The sequence below is a fragment of the Plutella xylostella genome, chromosome 7 (genome assembly GCF_932276165.1).
Source record: "Plutella xylostella chromosome 7, ilPluXylo3.1, whole genome shotgun sequence".
NCBI classification, from domain to species: Eukaryota; Metazoa; Arthropoda; class Insecta; order Lepidoptera; family Plutellidae; genus Plutella; species Plutella xylostella.
Genome location: NC_063987.1, coordinates 5,282,890 through 5,302,841, shown reverse-complemented (window position 1 = coordinate 5,302,841; position 19,952 = coordinate 5,282,890). Strand labels below are relative to the sequence as shown.

The 19,952-nt window shown below is 35.7% G+C and overlaps 3 protein-coding genes across 4 annotated transcripts in view; 2 read left to right on the top strand and 1 right to left on the bottom strand.

Annotated features, from left to right (window-relative positions):
* Nucleotides 1-3,236, top strand: part of LOC105398335 (DE-cadherin) — a 188,771-nt gene extending 185,535 nt beyond the window's left edge. For both annotated transcript variants that reach the window (XM_038106731.2, XM_038106729.2), the window contains one exon: nucleotides 50-3,236. In XM_038106731.2, the coding sequence (XP_037962659.2) occupies nucleotides 50-174 (125 nt within the window). In that variant the 3' untranslated portion in view covers nucleotides 175-3,236. The remainder of the gene's footprint in view (nucleotides 1-49) is intronic.
* Nucleotides 3,237-11,925: 8,689 nt separating this feature from the next.
* LOC105388143 (putative nuclease HARBI1) lies at nucleotides 11,926-15,088 on the top strand. Its single transcript, XM_048622202.1, has 3 exons — nucleotides 11,926-12,463; nucleotides 14,015-14,055; nucleotides 14,265-15,088. Exons 1-3 carry the CDS (start codon nucleotides 12,226-12,228, stop codon nucleotides 15,024-15,026), a joined length of 1,041 nt encoding a protein of 346 aa, XP_048478159.1. The 5' UTR covers nucleotides 11,926-12,225; the 3' UTR covers nucleotides 15,027-15,088.
* On the bottom strand, nucleotides 15,081-19,865 carry LOC125488801. The gene is made up of 7 exons (XM_048622286.1): nucleotides 19,858-19,865; nucleotides 19,436-19,523; nucleotides 19,066-19,291; nucleotides 18,456-18,566; nucleotides 18,135-18,197; nucleotides 16,810-16,938; nucleotides 15,081-15,345 (listed from the first exon to the last, which is right to left on the bottom strand). Exons 1-7 carry the CDS (start codon nucleotides 19,863-19,865, stop codon nucleotides 15,086-15,088), a joined length of 885 nt encoding a protein of 294 aa, XP_048478243.1. The 3' UTR covers nucleotides 15,081-15,085.
* Nucleotides 19,866-19,952: the final 87 nt, after the last annotated feature.

Below are 19,952 nucleotides of genomic sequence, written 5' to 3'. Positions count from 1 at the left end.
TTAAGAAAACTTGACCTACCGCAACTAAAACATCCCCCTTTTTAACCAGGTACGGATGACGGCGACCTAAAATTCAACTACCTATCGACCTTCGGGCCTCGGTTCCGCAAACTAGCGGACATGTACGGGGACTCCGAGGACGACAGGCAACCCCACGAGGAGTCCTGGTGCTAGCACCACGCGTGGCTAGTCTAGCCATCTAGACCTCCCAAGGTCTAGGTAGACAGGACTATGGGTATAGCCCCGCTATAGACCAAGCTTCACATGCCTTACAGCCCACAAGCGGCAAACCCCTGTGTTCCGATTTGTTACTAAGTGTTATAGTGACCCACCGCTGGACGCGACAGCTGGCTCAAGGAAGCCACGTGTCTTTAGAAAGCCTGTGATAAAATGTTAACGGTTCCCGTATGTAATCGTGTTTTGTCCAAGGTATTTCGTGATACCAAAACTATAGGTTTCCTGTTAACTATGTAACTGACGGTTGCTTAATGACGCTCCGAACGGCTCGTCAAATATTTAATTAAAGCTGAAAGTGGCCGGCGAAATGTCCTTTCATCTACTGAAATATGCTGTGAAGGGGCGTTATCCCGAACAGCCGATGAAGCGCGCGGCAGAGTCATTAAGAAATTGGACTTTCTTAAACAAACGCGTGTTTTTAAACATTTTAAGAAAATGACTGATTTGTAACTCGGTTTAGGCGTCGTTGTAGATAATGCCTAAATTATTTCTTGTAATTTTTTATATTATAAATATAAGCGTGTTTCACGACAACATTAAGATTAAGAATTAGTGATGATTTATCATAATTTTTGTTTGACTGTAAATTATTATGGCAATTGTGAAGTAAGTGAGAGCAAGTTCTTCATTGTATTAATTGGCATTTTTTACGACTTTCGTAGCAAAAACAAGTTTCTGAGGAGATAGTGCCATTTTCAGTTTTTTATACCTATTACCTATAATATGTTTAAGATTTAAGATATTTTTAAAAGTATTTTTTGATTATTATTTCCGCCCAATAAAAATGTGTAATTAAAATATTATGTCAATTAATAGCTTTTTACAATTTAGCATTAAGTTTTTATACTTTTTTATGTTACAACGTTTTTGAAAGTGAAAATGTGTTTTGTTTGTTTTTCTAATTGCGTCCAAGAACAAAATGGTGCATTTCAAATTTAAAAGATTAATATTAATTTGTCTGATTTTCTATTAGTTTAGTTAGGTAATATTGAAGTCGTATTTTATTTTTTGTATCCACTTCGGTTAAACTTTCGTTACGTTTAAAGAAATTATAAAATGATTTCAGAGCAACCATTTCTATTACTTTTTCGAAATACTTAACTAAGTAAATTATCTAAGATATAATTTCCAAATAAATATATAAGTATATAAAATGTAAATATTGTACATTTTCGATACGTAAAGCGTATAGTTTTAATGTTCTGCGGATAACATAATTAGGTAATTTTGTATGATTTAATTATAGGCAAGTTTACAAGGTGTCTTATAATTATGCATATCAACGAATGTATTATAACTTGATAAATAATCTATAACCAGTTAAGTACTCTATAAACTAAAGTATATATAAGCACTCACTACATATTACGCAAGTTTCAATCGCTAGCAGGTTAAGCAAAATAAGTAATTTTTAGTTTAAATTGGTCGAAGTGATGGTTATGATTTCATGTCTGGATTTAATGGTGCCATTAGGCTTGGTACAAACAATAATTCAGTTACCATTTCACATAGCTATACTGTCATATTATAATATCTTATTTTTAACAACTATGCATCAAGTAGGTCCCAAAATCTAATATAATGTTCTGACATTACTACTGCAGCTAAAAAAATTCAAACAGTTTCATTCAGGCTTCGTAGAGTTATTAAAGCTATGTGACATTTTAATATTTATGTTAATATCAGTGATGATTAATGTGATGACTGTAAAATTGTATTCTGCTGGCCTAAACGCAAATTAAACAACCATTTTATAATTAATTCTTAAAACATCTTGGTGTAACTACTCAAAAGTAATATGGAGTTGTCTAACATTAAGATATGTACCTATTTACATAATGTTTCTATTTCCTACATTCCAATATATAAAAAAACAAGTTTTAATAAAAATAAGGCACATAATTGTTGACGTATTTTATTGTTAGTGTTATCGAATCAATTATTCGTACTTAGGAGGGAGGTTCGTCTGACTGTGAATATTTTTACTTTATATATTAGTAAATATAAAAAGTATAGATATATATTAAAAAGTATTACTGTAAGCCACATTAAAAATATTCACTTTCAGAATGAAACTCGTCACTGCCATTACCTATATGAAAACGATTTTATAATATAATCTAATAGGACATTGGGACCGGTCGTATATGGAATACCTTGTTTAGTTTCATTATCAAAATTGTAATCGAGAAAATTATGTGTAAATAGATAGAGAATACAAAGCTTACTAATTTTAGCCATTGAACGGTGGAAGTTGTTAAATAATATTCAATCTTAAACAAAGGTGAATAAGGTATGTTATACGAACGCGTCTCAAATATCGATTATAATGGTTTTAAATGTGTGTTTGTGAGTATAATAAGGTATATAAATTGTGTGAGTCTGTTTGTTCATTTTAAACCGGTTGTCGTCCCTTTTTCAAACGGCAAACTTTACTAAGTACATACTTAGGTAGCTACCTGTATTTTATTTATACAAAATGGGTTTGTAATCGCAAATGATTTGTTGTGTATAAGAATGGAATGAATATTGACATATTATGTGAGTACCCACTTTTTAGGTTCATGGCTACGACCTCCTTAAATAGATTTGATGGAAGGTACCATTTCTCGTTCTTTATTAAAAACTTCATATCAATTTTTGTTTTCAAACAACTGCAGTAAAAAATACAGTAAGTAGGGTTTCATGCATTTTATAATGTATCTACTGACCTAAACTAGTTATGAGCGTTTTAGACTTTTAGTTTATAGATTTTCCGGAGGGTGTGTAATTCCATTAAAATTTCAAGTTGGTTATAGTAAGCGCTTGAACCTAAAGCGGGGTGGTAGACCAAATTACCCAGATTTAAGGGTAGGTTATGTATTTAAACAGACGCGGAGTCCGACTGAGTGATGTCATATTAACTCGATAAGTATAGTTTTAAGGACGCATTATTTTTAAATTGTTTATATAGAAATAAAAATATTCAATTCAGCATTGAAATAAAGTGATGAAATTGATTTGTGGTTTTTGATTTCTCATCTTGGAACCGGGGTTTTGGATTGTGTAAACAATAATATTTTTAGTTGACACAGTGGTATAACCTCTTACTTACAGGTTGACTTCCAGACCTATGTAAATCGCCTTACATGCATTATTGAGCTTACGCCCTATATATTAGTGAGTTTAAGTAACACAAGCTGTTGCAACAGTTGTAAATAAAATTAGCAACTGCTGGTAGAAGTTGGTTCAGAGTGTTGTTTTTGCTGTAATTTAACTATGAAATTCATAAGCTCTAGTTCTTGGGTTTTTTCTACACTACACAAAAAACAATGGAGAAGAAAATCGATCGACAGCGTTTTGTATTCAAGTACTTAGATATTTCAAACAGTAAGTACTTATGTTTAATATTATTATTTTTTACAGTTAAATAAGGCAGTTAGGTACTGTTGCTCTAAAATTAGGTGAGAATTCCAAATTAATGATCATAAATTTTGCTTTCAACTTAGGGCTGATTTTTCAATGGTCAGATAAACGTTATCTGAGGAATAAAATTGTTGCTGTCACTGTCTAATACAAATATTCAGATGTGACAGCATCAGAATTATTCCTCAGATAACGTTTATCTGCCCATTGAAAAATCAGCCCTTAGGGAAAATCATAGATGTCACGTGACATCTGTGTATTCGTCTGATGAACTGAGATCGCGTGAACGCAGATGCAGATGGCGTGATCATCTAGTCTCCAACAAGACAATAGTTTATTTGGACTGCTCTCGACTTTGTGGACACTGCGAAAGCTTCCAAAGGCTAGTTAGTCATGATGGCTTCACAATATGAGACGTGTAAGTGGGTACTCAGAAAATTCGCTGAACAGTTCTATCGAATGTGCATTATTTTCGGCCAAATAACCGGCGTCGAACAGTGCTTTCGGCTAACCGTGAAGAATAATCCGAGAAAACATTCGGAGCTCACTATTTTCCACAATTCGGTATCTTCAGCTTTGGACACAATACGCAGAGTTAAGTAAGTAAACATTTAGACCTCCCATCGCGATTGCCCCATGCCACATTGACCCCAAGCTCACATTTCTCACAAGCCATTACTCGCGACAAACAACACAGTTACTTTATCGTCAAACACCAATTGACAAAAGTTACCCATAAAAACCGAAGAAAGATGTTGGCGGGGCTCCAATTTGGGCTAAATCTCAGCTATCCGTATAGTGTGGCAATTTTCACAAGCCATTTAGCGATATAGCAGCTTTATTACATGGGCGAACTCGGGCCGGGACCTACAACGTGGTTACAGAGATCAGGGAATGCGCAATGCCTAACAACCACTCTGTCTGTAATTGTTTGAGGAATATTTAAGGCCCATCTGAAAAAATACTGATGTATATGTCGCAGGCAACTGGTTTAATCTGCTGTTTGATTGAACCACTAGCCCGTTCATTGGATGGCGCTATTCAGTTGTATGACTAAAGGACAACTCGTCAAGTCGTTGATTGTAACGTTCGACGTCTTGACTGAACGTCATTCAGCGAAGTCGTTGAATGGGATATAGTATAGCAACTTTGTAATGTCTGGTTAGGGTGAACATCACCAGACAAGAGTCAACAAAAAGACTATGTTAGAAAGCTCTTATCTCACAAATTAACTAAACAATAACAATAAACGTACCTTCATATTGTTGTTCATAATTATCCAGTTTCGCCACTTTTTTCTTTGAAACTATCCGCCCGCGGCTTAATAATAGGTAAATCCATGTTGTCACACTATTTTAACACAAATAACGCACTTTAAAGCTAATTTATTTGCAAAAAACTAACAATATAGGTGCTTTTTGTGTCAGCTGTTAGCTGTTAGACGCCATATTTGTTTTATTCACCACCTGACTGATTTTAAGTCAGCTAACTAGTTGGACGTTTTGTGACGCTTGTACAATCAACGTTCGGCCTAGTCATACAACTGAACAGTATGGTTCAATCAAACAGGAGATTAAACCAGTTGCCTGCGACATATATAATACATACCTAAAGGCCCATAGGGTTATGAGCGGATTTAATCCTTCCACCTAGGGACAGGAAATAGTATTTTTAACCGACTTCAAAAAAATAATGTGAATATCAATTTGTCTGTATGTTTTTTAACTAACGGACACTTTACATAAAACGACGAGAAACCCTGGTCGTTTTGACAAGTGGCTACGACTACCTGCAATGAGTATTAAACTGCTAAGTATAAAATGGTTAATAAATATGCTCGTGATATATTCGGACCTAACAAATTACATATGTATGTACGGAAGGTGTTTTGCATAAAACAAGGAACAGCACACCTAATTGCGCCCAACACTACTAAGTAGGTAAGCACACTTTTTTATGGCGAGGTCACATACATGATATGGTAATTGCTTAAGCTAATACCTAAGGGGTTTCTATACTCAAACCTTTTTCAATCTATTGTCCAAAATTAATAATGCACATGCAGATCTTCACACCCGAATCATTAAATCGTAAGAGCCTTAAAAAAAACACTTGCATTTTGCACCTTGTACGAAAGAAATAGGAGTCAATACGAGTATCATGTGTCACATAATCGAAAACAACCAATCTGTCAAAGATTTTATGCGCATTACCAATTTTGGAGCACTGTACCTACTATGCTCACGACTGTCAAGCCATCTTCATGTTCACAATAATACTTAGGTACATTTGAACTAACGTTAAGTAAACGTCCACCTTTTGGCATCGTACGCAACAGACGCATCGCATTCAGTATATTGTTGGTATAGAAAAATCATACAAGTGCGTCCACTTCATCGGCAATTCCGCGTTTTTCCAAAAAAAATATGAAAATTACTTTGGTTCGAAACGCATGAGACAGATAAGCGGACGCTTACCTCTATTCTTCTGAAAAAGTGCAACAACATTATGACTCGGCCTTATGTGGCTGAAACTTTAAAACGACCAGTTGCGTGTTGTGTGCGGGGCGCCATCTAGTTGAAATTGGAGGAAATTGCAATTAATTTGCCGCCACCCTTAATCGATTATTCGCGGAATTCGCGTGCAATCTGTAACAAAAACATAACACTCATTTTTTTTTCACCTCTGTAGGGTAATGAAGCCTAATAGCTATTTCAAGCACGCTGTGGGGTTAAAAGTTACTTAATAGTTTAATTAACTTTAAGATCACAAAAAATTGGCTTGTAATAAAAACGATTTTTTACAAACGTGGAGACTATCATAAAAACCCTGATAAATCATAGTGCCTACCTAAAACTTACATAGCTAAGTTTAAAATTGCATTGGTGCAGTTCAGAATGATATATGGGACCTCTAGACCTTGTATGTATAAAAAAGCGAGTACCCACGGCCTTTCCTACAAACACAACCATAACATCCGCAGTTAAACCTACACATCCACTTCATGCATATACGTGTCCAAATAATCACATACACAAAGAAAACCACATCAACGAGAACTATGGCCCGGCGGTCCGTGAAACAAGTGGGGATTGTTAATCCGGAATTCCCGGACTATACCCGGACTAGGGCATGCAATACCGCAATACCGGTATTAGGGACAAAATTCACGCTTTTTTCAATACCGGTATTGAAAGTTAACACCGGTATTGAAGTAATACCGGAATCGGACTTTTTTTTAGCTATAATAAAGCGATTAAGATTAGTATTCTTATGTACTGTGAAAGCGCACTTGTTTCCAACCGTTTGATGCCGTTTTCGGCCGTTTGATATCTACTGTTGTCCATCCGTAAACGGACACTGAATGTAAAAATAATAATTTATTGTAAAATTTAAACTCTAATACTCAATTGTCGTAAAAATCTATTACAAAAAACTGAATTTCATTGCTTCTTCTCGTTTTATTTTGACCTATACGACCTTTAATCACAATATATGCCATTTATTACAAGGAAATCTAATACCGGTATTAATACCGGGATCCCGGTATTGAGTTGTAATACCGGAACTCAATACCGGTATTGAAAATTGTTCCAGTATTGCATGCCCTAACCCGGACCATTCCGGTGCTCCGCTCGTGGAGCTAGTGTTTTTGTACTCGGCTCGTTAAAGTTTCGCGCTTGACCGCTTTCACTCTCACTCGGACCGTGTAGTGGATGGGCGGGATACCGGGGAGGTACGTACTTTTTTATTATCATTTTTTATCATATAATAATAATTAATAATATGTATGATATTGCGATGGGCCAGGCGGGGATGTCTTGGGCGGATGTCTCTGAGCTGGCCCAAGATCGTAAAGAATGGCGGCGCTTCACTTCGGCCCTTTGCTCCCCAGCGGAGATTGGGAATAAGTAAAGTAAAGTAAAGTATGATATTGTGACAGACGACATGATACCCTTTGTGTTCACACGTGGTTTGTGTATTTATAAAGTACAAAAATGTGGGTATGTTAGGACTTTTTTAATCTAGGTTTAGGTATGGGATGCACAAATGGAGGCACATCGAGTGACGTATCACAGACGATCTGACTGGCCAATTCTCTCACCACACGGTTAAAAACCCTAGTCTATAGTGTTTGTCACCAACACGATGTGACATAGAAGACCTACGGGACTAACTCTGAAATCAATTTATACCACCCTCTATATATCATTACATAGATGTAATACATACATACTAGTCCGCGTTGTTCTATTATGTAGACAGATAACCAATCACATAATACCTAAGTCAGGCAGTAAAACGAAAGTATATATTACGGCGTAGCTTTTAGGCATTATTCAGTCACCTTTTAGCGAAACTTAGGTATTCCCAGACGGTTCATAACAAGTTAGGTAACCCCGCTCAGACTTGCCCCCAGTTAATTACTTGCTAGTTTCGATCACCATCTGGGGAATAACTGTTTGTATCAGATCAAATCACTTTGGTGTTATTAGGTCATTGATTTGCTGTAGCACTGTAGTGGAGGACTCCCAAAGTTCCATAATTTGGAGCCTGTAATTGGCCAATAATAAGGGTGCCCGTACACGGCCGAAAATAGATGACCAACTTTTTGTTGGACGAAATTACCTAGAACGTAATGATTGCAATAGTGCAACGCAAAAAACCAAGAAGTAGTATGTTAATCAGAAGAAAGAAAAATAAAGGTACCTAAATAAGTACTAAAATTCTACGTGTAATACACAACTAGTCGGCCATAGCTGCGAACATAATGCGAGAACCTAATTGGCTCCCAAGTTGAATAAACTGATTGTGATAGCTGGTCCAAATGCATCAGGCGTCTATACAGTTATACCAAGGTACGTACGGGCATAAGACAGGTTACCTAGATACGGCTGGGGCCCTGAAAAGATCACCTGAATCGTGAAATCATTAATTATTTATAACTATGACAGTTACTTATAGCATAGGCGTAGTCTAAAATCCGGTTAATTTCTGTATTTTTTTCATAAGCAAAGTATATACACAAGTAAAGCCGTAAAAAGTACAGTTTGACATAACTATACTAGGTAAGTACTGTGCTTTCAGCTTTCTTGTATAACTAAAATAAAAGTTATAAGTAGGTATGTACCTACTTAAGTATTCATAATCAAACATGGTATTCAGCATGTAGAAAGACACAACGAAAAATAAGTACATGATATTGTACTTATGTTGTTAACAACTAAAAGTCAAATAACAAATCCTGCATACCTAGAACGGACTGCAAGACAGTCGTAACGACTTTTTCCACATGTTATAGTGCATGTCTTGCTTGTTGATAATTGATATCGTGTACAGATACTGTATTGGTCGCTCGTTCCATGGTCACAGCGTACTCTGTATCCATTAGCGCAAGATTGATAATTTGCATTCAGACTCTGCGCCCGCACTCACGGTGCCACTGAGTGTACTGCCACAGTACGAGCAGCTGAACTGCACACCCGCAGGCAGGGTTCACGGGAAATTAGACAGGAATTGACAGTCTTTACATCAGTGGTCTGGAAGAAACTATTCATAGTAATAAGGCGGCCAAGTGTACCGTCTATGTTGAGGATTTATTTTAGTAATTTCTGTGTTTGTGTGCAATAAAGAATTATCTATCTATCTAATTATCAGTTACAACCTGTAGTTGATGCAAAAATTGTAAGTCAAAAGGGGGTGACTCAAGGGGTCATTTTGACTCTCTACTATAAATCGACTGCCACTGCTAAAATCACGAACATCAAGTATGTAGAGAAGTATTATGTTCCTTGATGTTGTAATTTGACATAGTAACTGTCCAGAAAAGTAATTCGGAATACCTATCTATACCTACATACAATCTCTCTTTTTATATAAGTATACTTTTGTATATCTGATAATGATTTATATTGTGTTCAGTGGTCAATAAAGTAATATTCTATACGATTATAAAACAAGCGACACTCCCTACTATTCTAAATTCTAAACAGGCAGGTAACCGTTTGATTATGCATCGAATATCGGTGGGTAGGCACAGAATGTGTCCTTCTCGATACGCTTAAGAAAAAGGGTAATTTGAGGAACCCGAAAGCCGAATGAAATTTCCGAAACAATAAATGATAGTAGGCCAGGAGACGTCAGGCAGATACCTAAAAAGTGTAAACTGAAAACTTATGCGTTACTGCAAATATAAATATACTGTAAGAAACCAACGAGATAGATTATTTAATATACCTATCTCCTAATTTGCACTGATTTCAGTAGACATTGTTTACTATATTCTATATCATAGGTATTTATATGAAGAATAGTTACCTGCCTTTGCTGAATAAAAAAATTGAAGAAGAATTCACTATAATCTCTACTATAAAAGATACGATCTAAGGTAAGGTACTACTTTTTTTTGTTAATAAAATAACCATAGGTACAGCGAAAAAATCTCTTATAGTACTTATATGTACCTATTTGAAAAAGTATCGCAATTTCAGAATAAGTTCCCTTTCAGCTCCCGCACCATCACATAGGTATTCAGAATATCAGACAATACGGAAAATACGTCGACATACTGACAAAATTGATGCTTTATTCTCTCTATATAGAGATATTGAGATTACCGTGGGTGCCAGAATAAATATATTTCCTCCAAATATGATTCAATTTGTACGTATAGACCGACATCTTTTGTTGCTATCGCTCCTCAGTTTTATCAACTTATTTTGATAGATAACAAAAATTATAGAAATATACATAGATCTGTTTTATTTACCAAAAAAATGAGCGATGAGCTTATTAACCGGTGGCTGGTTGAGGAAACTTGAGGACAGTTGTGTCAATCGCTGGTGATGATGATGGTGATGACGTCCCATGTAGTACCAAAAATGTCACATCTGGGAATCAAACATAAATAAATACACGTTGAATCTAAGCTTCAACCACTAGACAACAGACAACAGAGTCAGGACAACCAGCATAAAATCTAGCCATATTTTTATGCATTGAAAAATCCTCACTATCGAACACAAAGAGAATAACAGACAAAAATGGATCTCAGAATGATAATACAATCATATTTAAAGCTACCCGCAACCTGGCCACTTCAATTATTTAAACCGAGACCCAGCCACAATGGGCATCTCACAAAGTAATTTCAAAGATAAGAAAAGATTTAAAGAAAAGGTAAGAGATGAACATTTCAATGAGAATATTTGCGTCGGGAAAACTATCTCGACCCCGAGACCCTCTTGCTGTCTTAATAAGGAATTGAAATTTGCTTGTGTTCTTGAACTATACATTTAATACTTTTATGTTTGTGTTTTTTAATCAATCATAACGCAACAACGGTGAAGTTAACCATCTTTAACAGTAAGATTTTTATAAATAAAAATGATCGCATCTACGTGAAAATCCTCGACAATAGTGAAATATTTGCGCTAATATTTGAAGAAATGAACATAGCAAGGAACTCTTTCAATAGACAGACACACCGATACATTATGCTTGTCTAACTTATTACTTCTTAGGTAGATCCTATACTTATGACCCTAACATATGCCTCCCTCCATCATTGTAGATCGAAGCTTAGCAAGCAAGATTAGTATTCTTTACAACCAGGCAAACATAGCTTTGTCTTAGTCAGTCCGCCGGCCAGGGTCCCGTAATAAGGCAGAATACGTTAAAAGTTTCAAATATTTCGGAGCCGTATTTATAGTCAAATTCTGTTTGATCTGTGCCGTGCTACTCCTAAGCTAGTATCCGACAACTGCCTGCAATAGAAACAAGAAAGTTTCCTATTATTTATATTTTTATAGAATAAGGTAAAAATACTATCACGGACAGTTACTGTTGCCATGTAGCATGAGAAATTTGAGAACTCCTTGATTAGTAATCCATTTTTATTATATAGGTAGATTATAAAAAATATTTTTCAACTCACACTCTAATCTATTGCCATAACACCTATAAATACGACAAAGACAAGAAAATCCGTTAAAAGAGTCAGTTTCCTATCGCAAGCCGGCGAGAGTGGCGAGTGGCCATTAATATCACGAGGCGTGTAACACGATGATATTAAACTTTGCAGAACAAAGACTGCACTCAAAAATGAATTGCCAGATTATGATCTAGACTAGACAAAAAGAAACTTGTTAGTTTTAGGGTTGCCTTACTGTATTCCTGTTATTTTACTTCAGATTTTAAAATAACTCTTCTAAGGGCTGATTTTTCAATGGTCAGATAAGTGTTATCTGAAGAATAAAATTGTTGCTGTCACTGTCTAATACTAACACCCATATTCTTAATAGTTTCCTCGAGATTTCCTCCACTCGACTCGAGCACTTGAGGTGAAATTTGTATGCTTAGTTCATTACTCTCTCCTCGACTCGAGCGAATTCTTACTCGAGTCGAGTATTCAACTGTCATATTTCAAGGTACCTGCCGACCAACCTTGAGGCTTCCTCGACTTGTAAAATCGGTGTTTCGGCCATCTTTTTACGTTATCTATAGCTTGTTATTGTCATTACATAAACCGCTGCGCTGCCTCATTTTGCCTTACCCAGAAAAAAGGAAAGTTATTTTAAAATAATGGAAGATTTTGAAGAATTTGTGGAGTTCATTAATTATGTATATAATGATCCTTACGACTACCCAGCGCTACGTTATTTGCGGGACGCTTCAAATCCGATGGAATGCTACGATGACGTGGAATTCCAACAACGATTCCGCTTCAGGAAAGACACAATGGTGAACACAATATTGCCGTTAACGGGCATATTAGCCAATGAAAATAGCAGAGGTCTTCCCATTTCACCCATAATTAACGTGACCATTTATTTTTTTTGTCAAAGCGGGACACCTGCCGAATTTCATATCCCTCAAAAATACATATAGGTATTATCTTTCTTATCTTCTTATTTTTTCGCTCAGTTTGCTCAGTGCATCAATTGAAAGTTCAATCCCTACGATGAAAGAGTGAAATGTGAAAGAGATGCATGAATGGGGAATGACCATTTTTTTATATTTATGTACCTATCTAATAATCTTGAAAGTTGGTATATTTAGAATTTTATAAATATACCAGACGGGTACCCTACATAAATCCGAATTACGAATATGAAAACAACGATTTTTTAAATTATGAATTTCATAGTTCTAGTTAAGTTTTAAGTTTCTGAACAACGAAAATTACGAAAAGTTGATAAACGAAACTTCAAACAACAGATGTATTAAAATTACCAAAGTAAATTTTTCGAATGTTATAATTTCGATGTTTTAAATGTACGATTTTTTATTATATCGAATTGTTTAAATATCGAATCCCGAAGTTTTAATATTCCGAAAACACAAATCCCCGAATGTAACTTAGTTAACATTTTAATATTTTTTTGCTTCGCTGCGCTCCGCTTTGTTTTTCAATATCTATGTGCACCTAACACCTTTAGGTTTTGGTTCTTAAGTTTTTGAAACGTTCATTTTATTTTTGATAAAATCATGAATTATTAAATTTTTGGTCCGGATTTGATATTTTCGTGATTATAATAATTCTGTATTTTATTTTTCGTATATTTAAGTAGGTAATCGTATTTTTTAACGTTTGTGTATTTAACAATCGTAATAACAAACCTTTGTGATTATTATTATATCTATTCGATTTTTATAAATTGATATTAAAAAATCGTTATTGCAATATTTTGTAAATTAGGTTCATACATATTCGGTGTTTCAAATTCGGAAAAAAGTTTTTCGAAATTTTTGGGTGGGTGTCTCATACCAGACACTACGAAATTCTTAAACATCATAAGGTGCAGGTTGGTAATGCCGAATTTCGGGTAATTCCGATTTTTGCCGATTTCTTCCAAACGCAGTCATACTTTGAACCGTAGAACCATTCACCTTGATGACAACTTAATCTTCTACCTCGCTTGGGTTGACTCAGGGCGCTAGGACCGAGCGTGCGTGTAAAAACGTAAAATTAGTAAAAAAGTGTAAATTTCCGGATTTTTGATTTTTCGGAATTACCCGCACATCTGTAATTAAGAAATCAGTAAAGTTACTTAACAATTTAATACAGATTACTTTGATGATTGTCACTAAACGAAGTTACTCGCGGAGTTTCGGTGGAACTCGGACTCATATTACTCCCTATAGTCTATGTGAGTAAGTGATAAGAAGATAAATAGTTGCCTCAAGTGATTAAAAGAAAGAAAGGAAATATGGAATGAAATTTCAAAATGTAGGTAATTTAAATGATCGTTTGGTCAGTTTATGAAAGCGGGACATTTTTGCCCTCGCGGGGGACAGCGGGACGCACAGCTTGAAAGCGGGACTGTCCCGCCCAAAGCGGGACGTATGGTCACGTTACCCATAATACAACTTCTTGTTGCTATGAGATTTTATGCAACAGGAAACTTCCAGGTGAGCTGACAAACTTATAAAGTTATTTATTATATGAGTTTTTATCATGTGCAGTTTGTCATTGCCAGTTTTTTATATTGTTTACCTACATGTATTAGTTATTACAATCATTGCAGGTCAGGGTGTAGATGGGGGCGCGACCCGCCACTTACCCTGCAGTATTTAGGTGATACCTATGCCCCTATATTAATCTTAACCTAACATTTCAGATTGATTGTGGAGACCGCCACAAGTTGAGCCAAGCAGTGGCCTGCAAAATCATAGCCCGGGTTTCAAGAGCATTGGCGCTGCATGTGGGACAATATGTGAAATTCCCACCAGTCAATGAATTGGCTGCGAATAAAAGGAAGATGTTCCAAATTGCAGGATTCCCAGGTGCAATTGGAGCCATAGACTGCACACATATAAGCATAAAAAACCCTGACAGAGAACGTGGAGAAGTGTTCCGAAACCGGAAAGGAAATTTTTCTATCAATGTGCAATTAGTCTGTGGTCCTCAAATGGAAATATATGATGTTGTGGCACGATGGCCTGGATCTGTGCATGATTCAAGAATATTTGCCAACAGTCGCTGCTACATGATGTTTGAAGAAGGCACCATTAGTGGTATATTACTGGGAGATAGTGGTTATGCCCAAACTTCTTATATGTATACCCCAGTTATCAACCCCCGAACACAACCTGAAGAAAGGTATAATCGTGCCCATATAAGCACCAGAAATATAATAGAAAGGGTGAATGGTGTCCTAAAACGCAGATTTGCGTGTCTCTCTAGGACATTACAAAATAGACTACATAATATACCTAATATTATAGTGGCTTGTGTAGTTTTGCATAATATAAGTATTACGACAAATCAAGAATTGCCAGCAGAGCTCATAATGGCAGAGGAGATTCCTGTGGCAGTAATTCCTGATAATGAGCGTGGAAGCCTGATAAGGGCTGCATTTATTGGTAGACATTTCACTTAAATTAGGTATTGAATGTTATGTTTTAAATGTTACTATCCAATAAAACAAAGATCATTCACTCATTGACTAAATTTATTTTTCCTTATACCTAACATTATTTCTGCTTCTTCACGCTTTGCACGGCTACAGCGAAGAACTTCCTCTGCATTTTCTCTTTCTAAAACAGCCTTTTTATATAGTTCCTGTGCGGTTTTGGCTAGCCACTCTCTCTCCTCCATTTTTAGTCTGTGGAGTTCCTCTTCTCTCTCTTGAGCTCTTTGGTAATTTTCTCGCCTCAGGCCAAACTCCTCCGTAATCACTCGAGCTCTTACATTTCTTCCTGTAACAATTTGAGAAAGTTTGTTTACAAATATTATTTGTTTTGCATTGACTTAGAATGAGAACTGGGAAACATATGGGATGCCCTCAGTCCTGAAATCATTAAGCAGGTAGTGGCTGGATAAGGTAGGCTGAGAACAGTGTTGTGGAGCTCCTTGGGAGAGACCTATGTCCAGCAGTGAACTTAGGACTTCCCTTGGCTGATGATGATGATCCAAGCTTGTCCTGTAATATAAACAGTTGATCTGTTGTTCTTGTATCATATCTCTGACTTGTTGTCCTGACACTACTTGCTTAAAACATCTATCACAACTTATAACCTGTGTACATAACGGTACCAAAGGTATTATGATTGATTCTGATAATTTACATATAGCCAAACCAGGAATATAAAAACCCTGTATTAAGGGCGCTACATTCGCTTTGAGGACTGCAACACTAAGTATAGTCATACCAATGTGAAATGGCCATGCTCAAATTTATAAGTGTCATTTTTTTATTATTTATTTTGAAAAGAGTGTCAGTAGTTCAGTGAGAGGATATAATACAATTACAAATATTATATCCTATGGGTTCTTTGGAACTTAAGTAACACGTGTACTAACAGTCTTACGGTGTGAAGGAAAACATCGTGAGAAAACCCACATTTAGAGTACAGTTGTGTAGGCATTTACCTTGTTGTGTAGGTACTCATTAACGGCAATTTGAAAATAGAGAAATGGTCCTGAAGGCATATTTCCTGAATGGTTTTAGGCATTCAAGAGACAAGAGTTAGTGGCTTAATATTTTCCATCCTCACAGGAATTCGAGATAAACTACACATATGTATAGCCTCGTAAAAGTTTGCATGCAGAACTATGTAATAAGAAAGTTAAACCCATTGCCTGGATAAAATATGTGTGGGTGTAATCAGTGAAAATCAGAACCTAAATATTCAACCGATTCATATATGTTATGGTCAGATGTGCCAATTTTTTTTATTTTAATTTGTGTTTCTTCGGCGTATGAAATACAGAGGACGTCTTTCCTATTCTGCATATTGTTTTTGGAAGAGCTAGATATACTTACCTTAAAACATTAAGTAGTTGATAAAAACTACAGTAATAGCTTACAAATTTGCCAAATTCATTTGCTCTGACTATACTATTTACCTACCAGTCATTTTGAAAATAGTATCAGTTATGTTATCAAGTGGAAATAAGTCCAATCCCTCGGAATTTTTCTCCGACAAATACTTGTGTATGTGGTAAATTAGTTTCCTTTCACGGCTATGGATAGCTTTCGGCATTTGGAAACACAAAAAGCTCACAAAAACTATAATAAACCCTACGCATTGACAGCACCACAGTTTGACAGCAATAGACAAATGACATTTAGAGTCAATGATACCAGTGCAAGAAAAAAGTTCTATTGATTTTCCGCAATATGGCGAGGGTTTTTATATTCCTGGTTTGGCTATATTTACCTTGATTTAGATTTCCATAATCTAATATTCGTGAACCGGGCCTGGCTGCCAGTCTGGCGAAAGACAGTCTGGAAAAAAATAAGTATGGAACGCGTACGAAAAATAATGGCGACCACCGCTCACAGAGTACTTTTTACGCTATCATAGACATCTTTGGCTTTTGTCATCTGTCAGTGGCAGTCAGTCAATCGTTTAGTTTGAAAAATAATTTTAAATCATAAATAAATTAAGATTTAACAGTTATTTATATATTATTATTACTGTGGATAAGTGCAGTGTTTGTGTGGAGGTACCTAACTATTAGTGTTGCTTGATATTATTGATAATAATTATGTTATATAAAACTTGTGAAATATGTGGTTTAAGAGCCGCTAGCCGGTCGTATAGATGGCCAAAAGAGAATTTTCATGGCCAAATTTCCACTGGATGAGGAAAGGTAAGCTACAATTAAAGGCTAAAGCATAGGATTTAGATTATTTATATGTATAAAAAAGTTAAAGTCTAATAAAATAACTGGAGGGTCAGCACAACCAACAATAGTGCATGAATGTTTTTTTTATCGATATCGATATTTTTATTTATCATTAGTACGCACAGCTCATCAATCAGAACAACTTTTGTCTACTAGTTTTGGAAATTAGCGAAAATCAAATTCGGATCTCCATACAAAAATTACCAGTGACTTTTATTATACCTACTGAAATAATATTTAATTGTTTAATAATAATTATAAAAAAGTTGTTTGCAGATGTAAACAGTGGGTTAAGATGACCGGTAAGGAGGATCTGGTTTATGTGCCTATTGAAAAGCTACATCAACTTAAACGAATTTGTGGCAATCATTTTCTACCACAACATTTTAAGAACACAATTGAAAAAAAAACAATTCCATGTGTGCCACTTACTGCAGACACTTTATTTTATAATAAATAAATATAATTTCATTTTTCCACTTTTATTTTATTTCAACATTATATCATAGCACTTACGTCAACGGAAAATCTCGAGTTTATTTTATGGATTATATTTTTGTGTTCAAATAGGAACATAACATAACGTTGAACCGAGACTTAACGTTGGTGTCATTGTGTAACACTGAAATCCTATTGTGTAAAACTGAAATTAAAGTAATACATACAATACACACGCACTTTTTTTTTTACTAGTTATCGATAAAAATATCCATAAGAAGCACATCACTATTTCAGCGGGGCTATGTTGGCAGTTTTGTACGTCATAATTTTTGTTTAGTTGGTACCCTCTGTTAGTACGCGTGAATAAAAAAATTTTTTCTTTTTTTTCCCTTGTACTCCCATCTCTTAAAACGTAGTGTTCTTTTCTCTATGCTGGCTGCTATACGGCTCGGACCTGGGGTGGTTTCCTCTCGAACTGAAAATAATTAAGGTTAAAATGAATGAATACATACAAAATAATATTTACTTACTTAAATTTTAATAATAAATAGGTTTTACAAATTTATTTCCTGTATGAATATAATTTAAATATTCTCTTAAAATAATTTTTTTAAATTAAAATTAGGTTAGTTACTTACTAAGCTATATCTTGTTATTTTTAACTTTTTATGTAATTTTATATACTGTAAATAGAGGTTGCTAGTCTAGGCAGGTACATGGAAAATTTTATTACCCATTTCAGGTTGCAGGCTGCTTGCACTCTCCCTTCTTTCACGCTGGGAATCGTGCGGTGGGGGTATAAGAAATTCTGTCTCTATCTCCTCCATAGCTTCATCAGGCATTGCTGTTAAATAAAAAATAGGTTTTTATTATATACTTAAAAGGAGCGGTGGTAGCTCTGTCGGGTAAGCGCCCGCTTCTCACCCCAGACATGCGGGCCAAATGTACCAATCAGTTCTTTGAATTTAAGTACAATGTATACCATCGCTCTTACGGTGAAGGAAAACATTGTGAGGAAACCTGCATATCTAGATTTAGCACATCTAGGTATGTGAACCCACCAACCCGCAGTGGACCAGCGTGGTGGGAAATGGTCCAAGCTTAGGAAGGCAGTTTAGACCTAGGGGATATGCACAAAGGTTCCACTAGAGAGCCAGGTGCAGGTACTTAACACCCCCACAGAGAATAGAACATAAAAAATATACTTAAAAAGCAACTGATTCGAGGCTAGGGACTATATTCGAGAAAATCCAATAAATCTAGGGTATTTTGTTAAAATAGGTGATTGCTTAAACTGTGTAGACAAATTCGTAATTTGGTAGTATAATTTTACAGAAAATTACCTTCATCAACATTTTGACTATTGAAGTCACTATCTATTACACCATGTAGCTCCACATCGGTACAATCTGCCAGAGCTTCCTCGATCACCTCATGCGATGTAGAGGTTGAGGCTGGCATATAAGGCCCACCCCCTGTCCTGATGCGCTCACGTTTTTGGAGAGCCAACTCATGTTTTTTGCGGGTTTTTAAATTATCCCAGCACTTTTTCAGTTGGGCTTCTGTCCTCTGAAATAAGTAAAGTGGTCCATTAAACGATTAAGCATTAGATAAGTACGTACGTAAGTACTTATTACTTCCATGGTGAAATCATAACTATAGAAAATCCACTTAAGACAACTGATTACAGTCGTTCCAATTAAATGTACTTACCCGACAGTTGGTTTCTATTGAGTTGTATTCCTCGGTGAGGCGAGCCCACGCAGTTTTCTTTATTGCAGGGTTTCCAGCCCCTATCAGTCTCAGTCCTAGTCAGCTGCGTCAGCAACAATTTTATTCCTCAGATAACACTTATCTGTCTATTGAAAAATCAGCCCTAAATTATGATTATGATTATGAGTGAGTACCTACGATTGATTTGCAAAATCTTTACGTAACCTATGATTAATTCGACCACTACTAGTACGGTATTTCATCATTATATTCTACCGGTAGGACTGAGATTAAATTGCCTTCCAAAAAGTATGACATAAGATTTAATCATATAATAAGAGGATAACAGCCAGATCACACGCGGTATAATTCGCTGAAAAAATATCGGTCAATGAATGGACTAATAAAAATTAAACACATACCTAAACATCGTCGAACAGTGCTTTCAACGAACCGTGCTATCGGAGAAGGATTTTTTCGATGAACAAACCGTCAACGAACAGTGATTTCGACGAAC